This window comes from Trichogramma pretiosum, unplaced genomic scaffold (assembly GCF_000599845.2).
Source record: "Trichogramma pretiosum strain Unisexual culture from Peru unplaced genomic scaffold, Tpre_2.0 scaffold4, whole genome shotgun sequence".
Taxonomy (NCBI): Eukaryota; Metazoa; Arthropoda; class Insecta; order Hymenoptera; family Trichogrammatidae; genus Trichogramma; species Trichogramma pretiosum.
This window is the reverse complement of record NW_019641688.1, coordinates 257,034-271,850: the sequence shown is the minus strand read 5'-3', so window position 1 is coordinate 271,850 and position 14,817 is coordinate 257,034. Positions and strand designations below refer to the sequence as shown.

General features: G+C 44.1%; 2 protein-coding genes across 4 annotated transcripts in view; both read left to right on the top strand.

Annotated features, from left to right (window-relative positions):
- Positions 1 to 9,315, top strand: part of LOC106656298 (protein kibra) — a 72,176-nt gene extending 62,861 nt beyond the window's left edge. For 2 of the 3 annotated variants that reach the window (XM_014377183.2, XM_014377185.2), the window contains exons 5-16: positions 893 to 1,001; positions 1,684 to 1,843; positions 2,445 to 2,817; positions 2,936 to 3,715; positions 3,803 to 4,202; positions 4,665 to 4,926; positions 5,020 to 5,106; positions 5,192 to 5,381; positions 5,467 to 5,970; positions 6,057 to 6,347; positions 6,437 to 6,927; positions 7,003 to 9,315. In XM_014377183.2, coding sequence (XP_014232669.1) covers positions 893 to 1,001; positions 1,684 to 1,843; positions 2,445 to 2,817; positions 2,936 to 3,715; positions 3,803 to 4,202; positions 4,665 to 4,926; positions 5,020 to 5,106; positions 5,192 to 5,381; positions 5,467 to 5,970; positions 6,057 to 6,347; positions 6,437 to 6,927; positions 7,003 to 7,327 — 3,972 coding nt within the window. In that variant the 3' untranslated portion in view covers positions 7,328 to 9,315. The remainder of the gene's footprint in view (positions 1 to 892; positions 1,002 to 1,683; positions 1,844 to 2,444; positions 2,818 to 2,935; positions 3,716 to 3,802; positions 4,203 to 4,664; positions 4,927 to 5,019; positions 5,107 to 5,191; positions 5,382 to 5,466; positions 5,971 to 6,056; positions 6,348 to 6,436; positions 6,928 to 7,002) is intronic. The other variant, XM_014377186.2, reaches the window with a different exon arrangement.
- Positions 9,316 to 9,982: 667 nt separating this feature from the next.
- Positions 9,983 to 14,817, top strand: part of LOC106655986 — a 10,840-nt gene continuing 6,005 nt past the window's right edge. The window contains exon 1 of the mRNA XM_014376596.2: positions 9,983 to 10,109. Coding sequence (XP_014232082.1) covers positions 9,983 to 10,109 — 127 coding nt within the window. The remainder of the gene's footprint in view (positions 10,110 to 14,817) is intronic.

Below are 14,817 nucleotides of genomic sequence, written 5' to 3'. Positions count from 1 at the left end.
TCCGTTCGATTATGCGTGCCGATATTTGCTCGATATTATTGATTCGAATTTTCTAGCTAAAAAGATGGCAATTGGCATTAGAAATCTGCATGGATATATTTTGACAGTTGACAAATTTGTCACGCGGCTTTGTAGGCCCCGGTTTCTTCGTCTCGCGCGGCTGGCTCGTTTCGCGGAACATATAGTCGAACGACGTGACCTGAAATCCTGAATATGCTTATGTATATGTAAATTTATTATATATACGAACATTGTGCGATCGACGATAATCCATCGTCGCTGACGTTCGTTATCGATGACAAACAATTTGACGGGGGAATTTTTTATTTATTTAAATCACTCCTAGCCTTTGAGAGATCGCTGATTTATTGTAATTTATATATCTGTGGAAATGGTCGTTAGTTGTGTATATCCTTAGAAATCGCCAGGAATATTTATCACGGAAGAATGCCGCATTTCTCTCTCTCTCTGCCTCTTCAACGTCGTCGTCGTCGTTACAGCAGTAGTCATGGCATCTCTCTGTGTACTTTTATTTAATTTCGTAGCGGTATCCGTATATTCTCTATGTACATTGTAGAAAGTGGTAGCAAATATACACGCGCGTATAATACCGTAGAGTATTTGCTCCATATTGCCACGCCGTCAGCGCAGCATACGACACGCATCCTCTTCTTTTTCCTTTTTCGCGTGCGGATCCCCGCGCCATTCTATGCGCGCATCGGTAACTCGGTGCATTTATATCCATCCCGACGTTTATGGAAAAGGATGAAAACGAAATGAAAAAAAATTTTTTTCGAATAATATGCTCTCTATGTATACAAACTCAAGAAGAGATTTATGTGTCATGGCAAAGAGAAACTGAAACGAGCGCAATGCTTAATGTGTGTTGCAGGCGAAAAAGGAGATCTACGACGTGAAGCAGCAGCGATTATGCTTAGCCCAAGACGAGTACAATCACCTCAACAATGCGCTCTGCACGCTTGGCGCCTCGCGTACCAGTTGTAAGTATTAATTTTCTTTCTTACGCATATACATACATACGCACTTACACCGTGTGCACACAAATCTACGTACTACATGTATAATGTAAGTGCAGCCGCGCGGCATGTGAGAATTACAACAAGTACAAAAAAACTCGCGAGAAGATAAAAGAAATGCAAAATAAATAAACGCGAGCAAATTTTTTTCCCATAGAGCACAGACACAGACACAAACACTTATGTACCTACGTAGTACGCATCTCGATAATACGTTCGCGTAGATATTATACGCATGTGTACTGCATGAATTATTCATGGCTGCGGGCTCGCGCGCGCGCGCGATCATCAACGCGCAATTTTTCTACGACACAATAACAACATCCACTACTACTATGCGCGTAGAGCAACAAGAATACTCGTAACGCCGCGCGTATGATAATAGTAAAATGATTATTAGCTACGGTGCGGGCGGGAAAAAGTAATTACTCCGCGCGCCGTCGTACATCGCAGTAAACATTGTTTCGTATTTTATTACGCTCATGCATTGTATCACGCGTGATGCACGATATTAGCACGTTGAACGACAAACATTATATGAATCATTTATAGCTGCTTATCCCTATAATGGGGCTTTGAAAACAAATCAACAACGAAAAATTTATCACTTTTAATTATTAATTTTAACGTCTTCTTCTCCTTAAAGTATGCTCTAGCACGTCCTCGCTTAGCACCAAGTACGATCCAGATCTGCTGAAATGCGACGTGGCCGAGGCCAGGAAGCGGGTCTCGAGGCTCAAGCGCGAACTGGAGCAAATTCGGGCCGAGATGAATTGCACACAGCGCGGCGTCGACACGCTCGCCAGGTAAGAGAAATAAATATACCGCGCACACATACTTTCCTCTCCTCCGGTGAATATATATTATAAGTATTATATGCTGCAATCCGAAAAAGAGAGAGGCTCTCCTCCGGCGCGCGTATATACCGTATAATATAATGTATATACCTCTCGTGGTGTGCTTGTTTCTTTGCTTTTTTTTTTCTCTCTCTCTCTCGACTCTGCCTGCTTTTTTGTGTGTATGTACCGGATCATCGATAATGCTATGATAATTGATTTACAAGGAAGCATTTTCGATCGAGTACCGTAACGTTGAGAATTCGCGCGCCGAGCACACACGTGTAAGACGTGTTTTCGTGTGTCTTATATTGTATATGTATGTACGTGTATACGACGATGTTTCCAATGCACACGTATATCATATACGAGTCACGAGAGCAACAGCGTCTGTGAGACTTTAAAATCGCACGAATTGACGATGTTTTTTTTATAACTGGGCTCGTATAAGACCGACATTCCTTAGGCTCAATTATATCGCGTTTCCAAGTCCGAACTGCATATGTATCTCACTTTGTCTTTTTTTTTTATCCGAAAGTCAACAAACCATAACGCCAAATTTTTAATGTAGCGTCGAGCAAAAGCTGAGCACGCACCGCGCGGGCTGCTACAACATAACCGAGGCCCAGGCCATCATGACTGAGCTGCGCAACATCCAGAAGAGCCTCTCCTCGGGCGAGAAGGAGAAGGCCGAGCTCATGCAGTCGCTGGCCCAGCTCAAGGACGAGCTCACCCGGCTGCAGCTCTGCGAGGGCAGTCCCGAAGCCAGTACCCTGAGTCTGCCTCAGGAGAAGCTCAGCACCGCCTCGCAGACCGACCTGTCGGGCGAGCTCGTGCCCATCGGCACGCGCCTGGCCGAGATGGCACGCATGAGGCTGCAGTACGACGAGGCCAGAAAGCGAATACAGCAGATACAGCAGCAGCTCGCCGACCTCGAGGAGAAGGTAAGAAAAAAGAACAGCACGAACAAAAGAATATGCGAGCAGAATTTTGAGCTTGATTTTTAATCTGTGTGTGTTCGCGTTCTTTCTCTCTCTCTCTCTCTCTCATGGCGTACAATAGGTAATACCAGGCCAGACGGAAAGCGACAAGGACAAGCTACTACTGTTTCAGGAGAAGGAGCAGCTGTTGCGCGAGCTGCGCAGCATAACGCCGCACACGCGCACCCAGCAGGACATGGTCAAGATCCAGACGGAGATACGACGACTCGAGACGGATCTGAACCAGGCGTTCGAGCTCTCGAACAAGACCATCACCGATCGGGTGCGCCTGCACGAGGAGAAGCAGTTGCTGCTGCAGCAGTTGCGCGACGCGCTCAGGTCCATGGCGACCCTCGAGGGCCAGCTGAAGAGCCTGTCGGCCTCGACGCTCTCGGTGTCGTCGAGCTCGTCGCTGGGCAGCCTCAGCACGACCAGCAGCAAAGGCTCGCTGTCGTCCGGACTGAGCTTCACCGACATCTACGGTGGACCCCAGTGCATGGGCAGCACCTCGTTGCATCAACTTCAGCAGCAGACTCTGCAGGAGCGACCGGTCGACATGGTCGATCTGCATCGACGCGTCGAGCGACTGCTCAAGGGCTCCGATCAGACCAGCAATGGCCCGATCGGCAGCACTACCACCACGATGCTGAACAATAGTAGCGGCGGCGCGACCGGCGGCAACGGCAGCAACAGTAACAATACTGCCAACGGCACGACCGGTAACGCTGCTCAAGTCAACAGCAACAGCAATTGCAACAATTTGGGCACACCGTCGCCGGGCAGGTCTCAGCCCAGTTTGTCGCCCAGGTCTAGTCTGTCGAGCGTGTCCCCGCCCATATCGCCGCTATACGAGAACGCACCGGTTGGTTTTTCCTTCGTTCTTTCTGAACCAATCTCGAGTAATCCCCATAAAAATTTCGCTACAATGTGTATTTTGTGCATCACACAGGTTGGACCACCGCCGGCGTACGAGCAGATAGAGCTGCAGCGACGCCAGCAACAGAGACTGCTCTCGTCCACGTCGTCGACGACAATGGCGGCCTCGCACCTCGACCGAATCCAGCTCGAGGACAAACTCGCTGAGCTCCGGCTGAGCCAGCAGACCATTCAGGAGCAGCAACAGTCGGTTAGTAGCGGCAGCGCGGCCGAACCGCAACAAAATCCTCAACAACAGCAACATCAACCACATTATCATCAACAATTTCAGCACTATCAGCAACGCGATCAGCACGAGCAGCAGCTTCATCGTCAGCAGCTGCAGCAGCAACCCAACAAGCACAGCCAGCAGCAGTCCAACATGGATCTGCAGTCGTGCAACATGTCCCAAGGCAGCGGTCTTGGCAGGCCTGGTCAGTTTTTAGCCGATGTCACATCGTTTATATTGTCGAGAGATTGGCTTTGGAAGTGACGCGATCGTGCGACGATCGTTTGTTGCCTCTCGAAAGCCCACAGTTGTACAAAGTGTATAAATGTTCTTCCCCGTCACGAAATAAAAGACGATTCTTTAAAACATTTTTTTATAATTTTTTATGTAAAGATTGTGGTTAAAAATAACATGAATATAAGTTAAGAAAACTTGATTTCTTATTGATCATCCCAGATACCCATAAAAAGCTCGTTTGATTCAGTCACTGGACTATTTTTTACGCTCACAAAGTACAGTAAAAGTTTAAAATTATTACACTTGAACAGATTTAATATTTAGTTGCATTCTCGAACAACACTTCCAAAGCCAATAGATCACGTGACAAAAAATTAATCTCTTTCAAAATGAAACGAAAAATAAAACTTGCGAGCTTTGATATGTGCAGGTCTGACGCAAGAACCTCCACTGTCGCCGATAAGCGAGACACCGCCGCCGCTGGGCGCCCGTTCGCGAGCCAGCTCATCGGGGACGAACACGCGCTCGGTTTCCGCAGCCGTGTCCGACGAGAGCGTCGCCGGTGACTCCGGGGTATTCGAAGCCTCGAACAGGCGACGTCTGTCCGGCATCGGCAACGCGATCGACAACGTCAGTGGCAATGGCGCTACCGACGCCAATCTAGAAACCGCACAGGTTCAAATCAAACTTAGGTAAATAATCATATGCAAGAACGACATGAGTCACATATATAATACGCATCGATAATATAAATTAACCTTGACTTCTTATGACTATTTTTGTAGGTATTCTGTTAGTGACGGCTTGCTTCACGTCGGAATTGAGCGGGCGAGAAACCTGGCCGCGCTCTTCATTCCCGACAGCATGCAAGTGTAAGTATCAATTATTTCTATCTTTATTGAAAAAGAACTGAGCTTTTCTAACTGACATGGTTTTTTCCCTCCTCTCCAACGACAGGTACATAAAAATTGCTCTGCTGCCAATGCAGCCGCCCGTGAATCATGTGTGCTGCACCAAACCGTTAGTGGACTTGCGCAAGCCCAACTTCGGAGAAACATTCCCTATATCAGTGCCACTGAACAAGCTCTACAACAAAACGTTGCAAGTAAATGTTTGGTCCTGTTCAGGAGAGTCTGAGGAGTGCTTGGTTAGTTGATCATCCTAGTTAACGATAGACTAAATATCATTTCAATTGGTCCGAAAATCTCACCTTCTCAAATCCACACACACAGGGCTCAACCCAAGTCTCCCTGGCAGACTTCAGTCCTGAAAATTCAAGTGTCAAGTGGTACAACATCCTGTCGTATCGCTTCATGCAGCCATCCTCGTCGTCGTCCTCGGCAGCGGCGTCAGCGCTGCCACTCGCCAACGAGTCGACTTCTTGCCAATCCTATACCGGCGCGATGAGCAAGCACGACAAGCAGGAGTCCGACGTTTCGGTGTACAAAGGTCAGAGCAACGTGAAGGAGGAGAGCAGCGACGAGAGCACCATCATCAGCTCGCAGACGTCGACGTTGACGCGAAACACGGGCTGCGAGGAGCTGTCATCCGCCGTGACGTTGAGGCTCGAGGAGTTGGCTAACTGTCTGAGTCCTCAGGAGGAGGACGAAGAGGACGACGACGCGGACGACACCAGTGACAGCGATGGCGACGATAGCGAGGACAGCGACGAGGAGGGTATCGTCATCGAGTTCATGATGGAAGAGAGCGTTCTCGAAGATGTACTCGAACACGAGGTTTGTTTTCTCCCTCGTTGACCTGAACTAAACTCAACTCGATCGATCAATTAATACTAAATTCGATGCTTTCCAACGATATTTAGGAAGACGAGGAGCTCGCCAGAGAAGAAGCGGCAGCAGCTGCGGCGTCGGCGTCAGCCGAGTCCGGGACAGCTGCCGCCGCCGCCGCCGCTCCGGTGATCGCCAATCACACACTCGACAAGGAGACCAACACAGAGTGCGTTTTCATTCCGGAGCAGGGCAAGCAGCGCAAATTGTCGGCAGCTGGTGCTGTACCGGGTGCCGTGCACGACGACAAAAACTCGATTGTCATCAAGAGGAGCCAGACATTTTCGCCGAGCGCTGCCGTCAGTCGAAATCATTACATTTGTCGAGTGAGTATCCTTACATCCGTTACTGAGACTCAAGTTGATTGACTGCCATACGAATTGCAAGAGATTCTCTAACGTTGCAATTTTTACAGCTAAATCGCAGCGACAGCGATAGCAGCATGCCACTCTACCGCAGAGGAGGACCTTTCCAACGTAACTCGATTGAGCGTCGATCGCTGCGTTGGCGTAGGCCGTCCTCCGCCCTAGGTGTCAACAAGTCCGTAGTCGTTTCGAAATCCCGGACGCCGCACGTGTCGACCACCGCCAGGACCTCGCTGGACTTGGAGCTCGATCTTCAGGCTCAGCACGCCCGACTCTCGAATCTGCACGACGAGCTCACCAGACTTCGCGATCTGAAGCAACGACTGGAGCAGGCCCGAGAGAAGCGAGACGTAGACATGGCCAATTGGCTGCTGGAAGATGACAAATTCCAGTCGCTGATGCAGCAAGCTGAGGTCGGTAAAAACGGAAAGAGCGTCGAGGATAAGAAAGTCGAAAAAATGCTGAGGAAGACCGGCAAGGAAATTTATAAATTGAGGAAGACCAAAGTCGGCAAGGGAAAACCAGACATCATCTCCTTCAAGTAAGTTTCCAATTTTTCAGTCAAGTAATAAAAAAATACAAGAAGACATATTTAATCGCTCTCTTTTCATTTTAGAGAAAAAATGGCTTTCTTCACTCGAGTCAATCTAAATGTGCCTGTACTTCCACCTGATGAAACAAATAATACGACAAACGACGAAATGCCTCCTCTCGATCATCGTAGATACTCTTCGGAGCCCGTGAAATCCACGAAGATTTACAATAATGCGAGTCGAAAATCTAGCGGACCTGCCGAGGCCTCATCGGATAATCATAGTAAAATTGCTGAGGACAAAGTAAACCAAGAAACTAGCACCGATAAACAACCAGACGTCGACGAGAACGGCGAACCTAAGAGGTACGAATACGTCGTCGATAGAGTATTGGGTGTCGAAGTGTGAACGCAAATGGCGATAGACCGACTGATAATGATCACAAAAAATGAGTCTATATGCGTAATAGACGATCTTTAGCTCGAAGTTATTTAATCGAGCGTACTCGCCATGGTAATAATTGGGAGACTTTATGGAAATCCTAATAATGTAAATATATTTCAGTGTATTCAAGACTACTACATGAAACAAAAAAATCTGATTTGCTAGAGATGACTACGACTGATTTATGTAAAAAAGAACAGTTCAAACTAGTCTTGAATATTATTATGTACGGTCAAAGTCTCCTTGTTCATAAGAAAATAGCAAAAAATGTTTATTAGTGCCAGGTGCCATGCACGACTGAAATGATAAAACACATGATGTTGAATCAGAGCTTAAATATGTAAATTTGTTTCGTTTTTTTAAGCTTTAAAACTGTCTTATAATACTTTATTGATTGTGTCTCTGGTTGTTTGTAAAAGTTTTAAAGAGATTTTATGAATCTTATTAATTTATGTAGTAATGGAGAATCTTTGATAGGCAGCTGGCCTGCTTATTGTTTTTGTCGATGGTCAAATGAGTCTCAGCCATCGTAATACAAATAAAGTGTATCCAGCTTTGTAACGGAAAAGTAATCCCGCTGAATACCTCTTATAAGTGCCTTTTCAAGATCGATGTAATATCGAACGCGTTCAAAGTTGATAACTCAATTGACGAAAGCAATGAAGTAATATAACGTTTTTTAAAATAATTATGCATAAAAGAAAATTATTTTTGCATTAAATATACGTGTTGTTTCGTAAGTTTTAAATTGTTATACGGAGAAAGTTGGTAAATTTGTACGACTGTTAAAGAAAAATTGTTAATATTTTCAATTGATGTATAAGTAATAAGATGACGTGAATGCCCACGATTCGTTCGATGTCGAAAAATTCGTTTGCCTTCGTGGACGTTTCATTGTTCAATTAATTAGTAAAATTATTTAAAGTGATTGATGATCAAAAAAATTATGAAGAATCAATTGATGTTTCGTCGGCGCCAAAGGCCTTTCAATATTTTCATGCGTAGATTTATCGTCAATAAGAGATTTCTAATTAACTGTTTCATAATCGCGAAATAAAAGTAGTTTAAGAATAGTATATTGGAATTCGCCTTCCCTCGAACTCTCTCGGCAATAAAGCTAGTGATTAGGAATTCTCGTTTTTATTAATTTCACGTAGTTATTAGAGTGGGAGAAAATATCGGAGCATTGTTCAAAGTCAAATGGGCTCAATACACAATGTAGATTTCGAAATAATTGCTTAACAAGCCTGTAAATAGTGAACATTTTTCCTTCTTTTTTGTACATACGTATAAATAAATGAATATATATATTTTACTGTAATAATTTCATCGACGACAACCCGAACTAATGTCGAGAGAACTGCGGAAAATCGTTTATCGTACGAAACAAAAGTACGAGCGCAGCGTTCGACGTGTAGAGTTGTATAAATAAAGATTACACGGAAAGAGAATCGATGTTAAACAATACGCGCGATTATTTTTTAATAGGAGAGAAGAAATACTGCATTATTGGCTTTTAAACGCAATTGAGAAACGTGTGCGCGTCTCGTGTCGCCCAAAATTTCGTTGCGTTTACAGTCTCTGTTCATGTATAATAAAAAATATAAATGTTAATGATTGTTCAACGAGCCGAGCGAGACGACGATGATGTCTCGTCTCGTGTTTCTGTATCGATGTATTATTAATGTTACGAATACTGTATTATCAAACAGCGAAAAAAACAAACAAACAGCAACAATTTATCATTATCGTCATTCTAATTATAATATCATACTAATTTTAATTCCTCTGCTATTACTACAATGATAATTTTTATTTTTTATTATTACGTTATTATTTGTATTATTATCTTTATATTACAGTTATTACCGTGTAGCAATTAAAAAAAAGTTCTCTCTTCTCCCCTTTCTTTCTCTTTGTCTTCGTAGCGTAAAAAAAAAGACAACAACAACGAGTAACAAAGCTAAAAACGAATAAATAAAAAAAAAAGCAAATGACAAATAAATAAAAAAAAAAGCAAATGACAAATAAATAAAGACAATTTAATTCACGATTTCACGTCGATGGAATTTACTATTTGTTTTGTAAGTAACGGTTCCGTAAATTTATTAAAAATATAATTATTAAAAAATGAAAAATAATCAAATGGTGTAATTTTTTCCACAAACCTTTCAAATCTCCATTGAAACGCTCGTTACGCAAAAATGTGCGACGATTGCGAACGTAATACGTGCGATCGCTGCAAGGGCTTTCCTCGAACGCATGCGCGACGATCAACATCATATTATATAGAATAGCTACGACCGGAGAGGACCGCAGGTGTTGGCATACATCGGTGTGTGTGCCTGCGCCACATGTGTGCGAATATACAAATCCACTGTAGTTATAACAATATGTATGCTATAGGACGGCTGCGGCACACGCGTACCTATATAGGTAATGCACTTGGATGGAGGAGGTTCGTCGCATTCTAGAGTGGGGCTTGTCCGCCGCTTGCCACCACCACCTCTCGACTCGAGAGAAAGACAGAGAGAGAGACTACAACTACTACCGCCGAAGCCGCTGCCGCCGCCGTTGCATGCATTCCTCAGTGTCAGGTAGTCGAGAGCCAGAGCTGCGATGCCTCGGGCTGTCGGGGGCCTGCGAGCCGCCCTGACCGCCACCGCCGCCGCCGCTGCTAATAATTTCAACCTCGCGCTCGTGCTGCTGCTCACGGCGACCAGGGCCGCTTTACCCCCTGGCGCAGGTACACTTCAATCCTTTTCGCACACGCACGCACAAGCACCCAAAAATATATATTGCGTATCATTATAAAAACGTAATGTACAAAAGTAATCAGGGCTTCAATTTTTTATTTCTATTTTTATCTAAGATTAATTCAACCAGTGACTGTGAGAGTGATCGCGAATGTCGAGGTTTCTACGACAAAAGCTCGATTGTCGCTAGAGCTTTTTTTCGAATTCGAGTGTCAGTTTATGTACGTGCGGTCGCGACGCGCCTCTGCATATCATAACGAGGGCTTTGATCTCGTTTTTGGCTTCGAGCCAGCTTAGAACTCACTTCGATTGAAGTCTTTTAAGTTGACTGTCGGGTGATCGGCCCCCCAATCGGTTTTTCTTTTCTTTTTTTTTCACCGTGTGGATCAGACCGCCTGAATTAATATAACGAAGTGAATTTTTGTGCTCGAACGTGCGGATCATTGCATCTCGTCCAGGAAAAAAATTTCGTCTTATCGTTCTTCGGGATTATAGGAATAGCTGTGCTTCTCCTCGCAATCGGCAAGCTCATCTATAACGAACCCTCGGTACGGACACCGTCATAATCTATCCACTATATCTATATGTTTGCTCGTGCCGCTAGTATTTACAAACACATACAGAGAAACGCCACCGCCGCCACCTCGCCGTCGAGTGAAATCGAAAGTCCAACATATGTATCGGGAATAAGGGGGGAATAACCTGCCCCTATGTGCCAGGTCGTGTACCGTTGCCGCCCATAATGTACACATTAACTTTTTCAAGGATTAATCAATTATTCACTATTTTTTTTCAATTGAACAATTTACATTTCGTTCGATATACATAATTACAATGCACACCTATATATTCATTATGGTGTGATATTTGCACGGACCATTAGTCGCATGTGCGTTGAAGCGGCTCGCAGGAGCCTACTGCAAGCTCATTTTCATTTTCGATCGCGGCGCTATGACCAATCCACCGGCGGCACAGCAAGAGCAGTAGCACCCCCATGGTCAAGCTGTCACGGTATCTCCCCTCTCTTTTGTATTTATTACGGTGAGTCAGGCAGAGCTCCGCACTGAATTGCGCTTAAAAAAGCGTTGGGCGTATTTTTTTCATTCTTTTTTTCGGAGAGAAATTGATAGTGCTCTATGATTTTGACGCAATGCAAAAATAGAGGAAAAATAAGCGTATAAAAGAAGATACTCGTATGGGTGATTTCGATGCTTGGATACGAAGCAATGAATTTTCCCAATGCAACCCGAGCGATCAAATTAAATATTACACGCGCTCTATCGCATACGGGTTGTGCACTTGATCTCTGCGCTTATATGAGACATGCGATCACTCGCTTGTCAATGGGCAGACGACGGCGCGGGGCGAAAGACATCGTCGCGAATAAATATAGGCTACGTTAGACGGGCAGCTATAGAGCCCACATCATAATAAGCCATCGAATAATGTCGTGTGAAGTATAACGATGTATCGATTGTACTTGAGTTCACTTATACTTAACTTACTTTTATTACTAGATTTATACGAAGAATGTGACACACAATTTCTCTCATTACCAGTCTCGGTATACGTGCCCTTGCCGCTGCAGTAGCATCAAAATTGTTCCTCTTTTCAATTACTTTCGTAATAGAATAGAATTCATAAAGCGCGTGTACCTTTGATGCGTGTAGATAATCGAAGTTGCTTCTGCATGTTCGATGTTATGCTGCGAGCTTGCACAAGTTCATAATATAATGATGCAATATCATATATAAAGCTTGCGAGGGTGAGCGGAATTTCTTCGGGCGTCGTACTACACGCGATGCGACGATGTACATACATACACGACCATTCTACACACGTACATATATTATTCATGTGTGTAAAAGACGTGTCGGAGCTTTTCGCTAAGATTTGCTTTATCTTCTCTCCTCGTCCCCGGGATTATTATACATGCGCATCGCTCGGCAGAGCCGATGACGATGATAAGTCGGAACACATTCGAAAAGAGTAACTCGAGCCTCCGCACACATACTACACGCGAACACCTACTACGTATAATACACACACAGATTTACCATAGGAACTCACTTTTGTATCGATTTAACATAGGCTGTGTAATGGTATGCACGAGATGTGTATGTGTATGTGTGGAGGTATCTCGCTCTCGTTACGTGTTCGATAAACTTTTACGTTCAAATACCTCTAGACTCTCTCCGGGGTGCTGGCTGCACATGCATGCACTCTTCTTCCTTTTCCGCAAAGGATATATAGCCCCACAGCACACCTACAAAGGCTCCTGAATTTATTGCACACACATGCACGGCTTTTTCTGTGTTTTTTTTTTCGACAATGATGCCGTGCGCTCTGCAGAGAAAAAAAATACTCGCGGCATTGTGTACGTATAAAGTCGTCTACGATTAGATATGCACTAGCAATTGTTGACCGACTAACGAAACTTTTTCGAGTTCCAATTCGGGGAGACGAATAGAGAAAGAGCTTATTATCGTGTGGCTTGAAAGTTTTTTTTTCGTACAAGCTCGCAGGCGTACGAGTTTTGGAAATTTTATCGTTCCATTTTTCTCCTAAACTCAGCGTGCACGTACAGAAAAAAAACAACATCGACAAAAATTGACGCGCAGTAGGTATTGCGTTGCGTGCGTAGGCCTATACTAGATATACACGCACGTGCGTGCAGTCGTGCATTAGCGTGCAACAACAACAAAGGCAGCGGAGAGGTAAAAAAAAAGGGAAAACAAAACTGACGCAACGCATACGTAATTGCTAATTGAAGATGGTCGAGCGAGATTCGTCCCTTTGATTCGGCCCGTACACATACGTTATGTATTACATCCTACTATAGATAGATGCAGGTTTATAGACAGGTACAAACACACACACACGTAGACGTTCGATTGTATATGTAGAGCTCTTCCGGGCCGGAAGTATCGGAGGAGTACCGTATATACACATACAAGAGTGCGCGCGTGGGTGTATGAAAAAGCAAGCAGACCGTGCAAATCGGGTCGGCCCTTCAAAAGATATTGAAATAGTTTAGGCAGCGGCGGAGTAGATGCCGTGAGTTGCAACACACGGCTTGCATCTGGTGTATACAGTTTTATTACACACATAGCACATATATCGGAGTTGATGATGTATTCGTGCTCGTCGCTGAATGACTTTGAGGCGAGCAGAGCTGAGTAGCGCGTGCACTATCCTATATTACTACATGGCACAGCATAGTAGAGGTGTTGCACACTCATTGTTGATCGCGATGAATGCAACGCGCGAACCTGTATACCGATGCTCGAGAGATTTTTTTAGTGCCTCGTGCTTACTTGCGTAATTTTTTTTGTGCGTCGAAATTTTATTACCTTTTCTTCTTTTTTTTCGTTTGTCTTTTTTTTGAGAAAAAAATGAATAATCGATCTCGACTTGGAAAACCTGTGCATACGCGAGGAGTTCGTTGAACTCGCGCGCATGCTGCTGCACATATCGCTTAACGCGCGCGTCATCGCTGCGTCGTCGCGTGACGCGCTTTTTCAAATATATGCTCAAGCATTTTGTCGTGGCATAAGTGATCATCGTCGTCATCTTGAAAGGATAAATGTTTGCCGACGTATGTGCAAAACGACGAGAAAACGGCCAGGTCGGGGATCGCTTCCAATTTTGAATTTGTTAATCATTGAAATAATTTGCCTCGCGCGCGCTCGCCTGTTATCGCGTCGCGTGCCACGACCGGTTATGAAGAAGAGCAATTTTAATTAGCAACTCGCATGAAAATTTTGATTTCATCATTTTGCGATAGTTCGTCTCGAAGGGAACGTACTTTTTCATCGCTTTTGCCTCTATTTTTCGTTTGAAACTACGTTAAAATTTATTTGCGATTAGAGACAAACTGGAAAATAAGGTCGATTTGTTTTCCTACATCGTGCACCTATCATATTTTATTGGAATCAATGATTGACATACTTCTTATAGATTTTCAATTCATCATATAGGCAATCGAATGAAAAAGAAAATTGATTTTTTCTAATAACGATTCCGAGATTGAAAAATTGATACCAGTCTCAGTTTGATTATTTCAATGAATTGGTTCGTAGTTAAAAATTTCAAATTTACTATAGAGCCTCGCTTCGTGATGTACGACTGCGAGCTATTGTGGCTCCGTACAGGGTATAATAAAAATCGTTCGCGTGACTGTGGTCGTTGATGCCCTGCCAGATGAAAATGAAAAGGAAACGATATCCTTTAAATCGCACGTTCACAAAATCGCAACGTAATATGCATGTTTATTTATCGGTTCGGGTTCATCGACCCGACAGCGACTTGAACGTTGATTTTGTTAAATGAATTTTCGATATTCACGTCAAGTTCTTTGTGAATAGAAAAATTCAACAAAGACGATCAATTCTTTTTTCCGCTATCGATCACACAAGATGATACTTAAATTTTCCCCATAAGCGTACGATTGTATTATCCGTTCTCGAGCAGAAGCCCGCGAGAGTTAATAAAGTCGACGACGACGCGGCAATCGAGGCATTGAACTCATTTTTCATAAGTGTTACAAGTTGGTCACTCGAAACATCAATGTAATTATTATGCATTATATCGGAATCGAGTACAAGTTCAGCTCACGAGGCTCTAGAGGCAATTGTCTACCCTTAGATACTTTGTTATAACTAGTAATTTAGTTTCTTCCCCCCCCCCCCCCCCCCC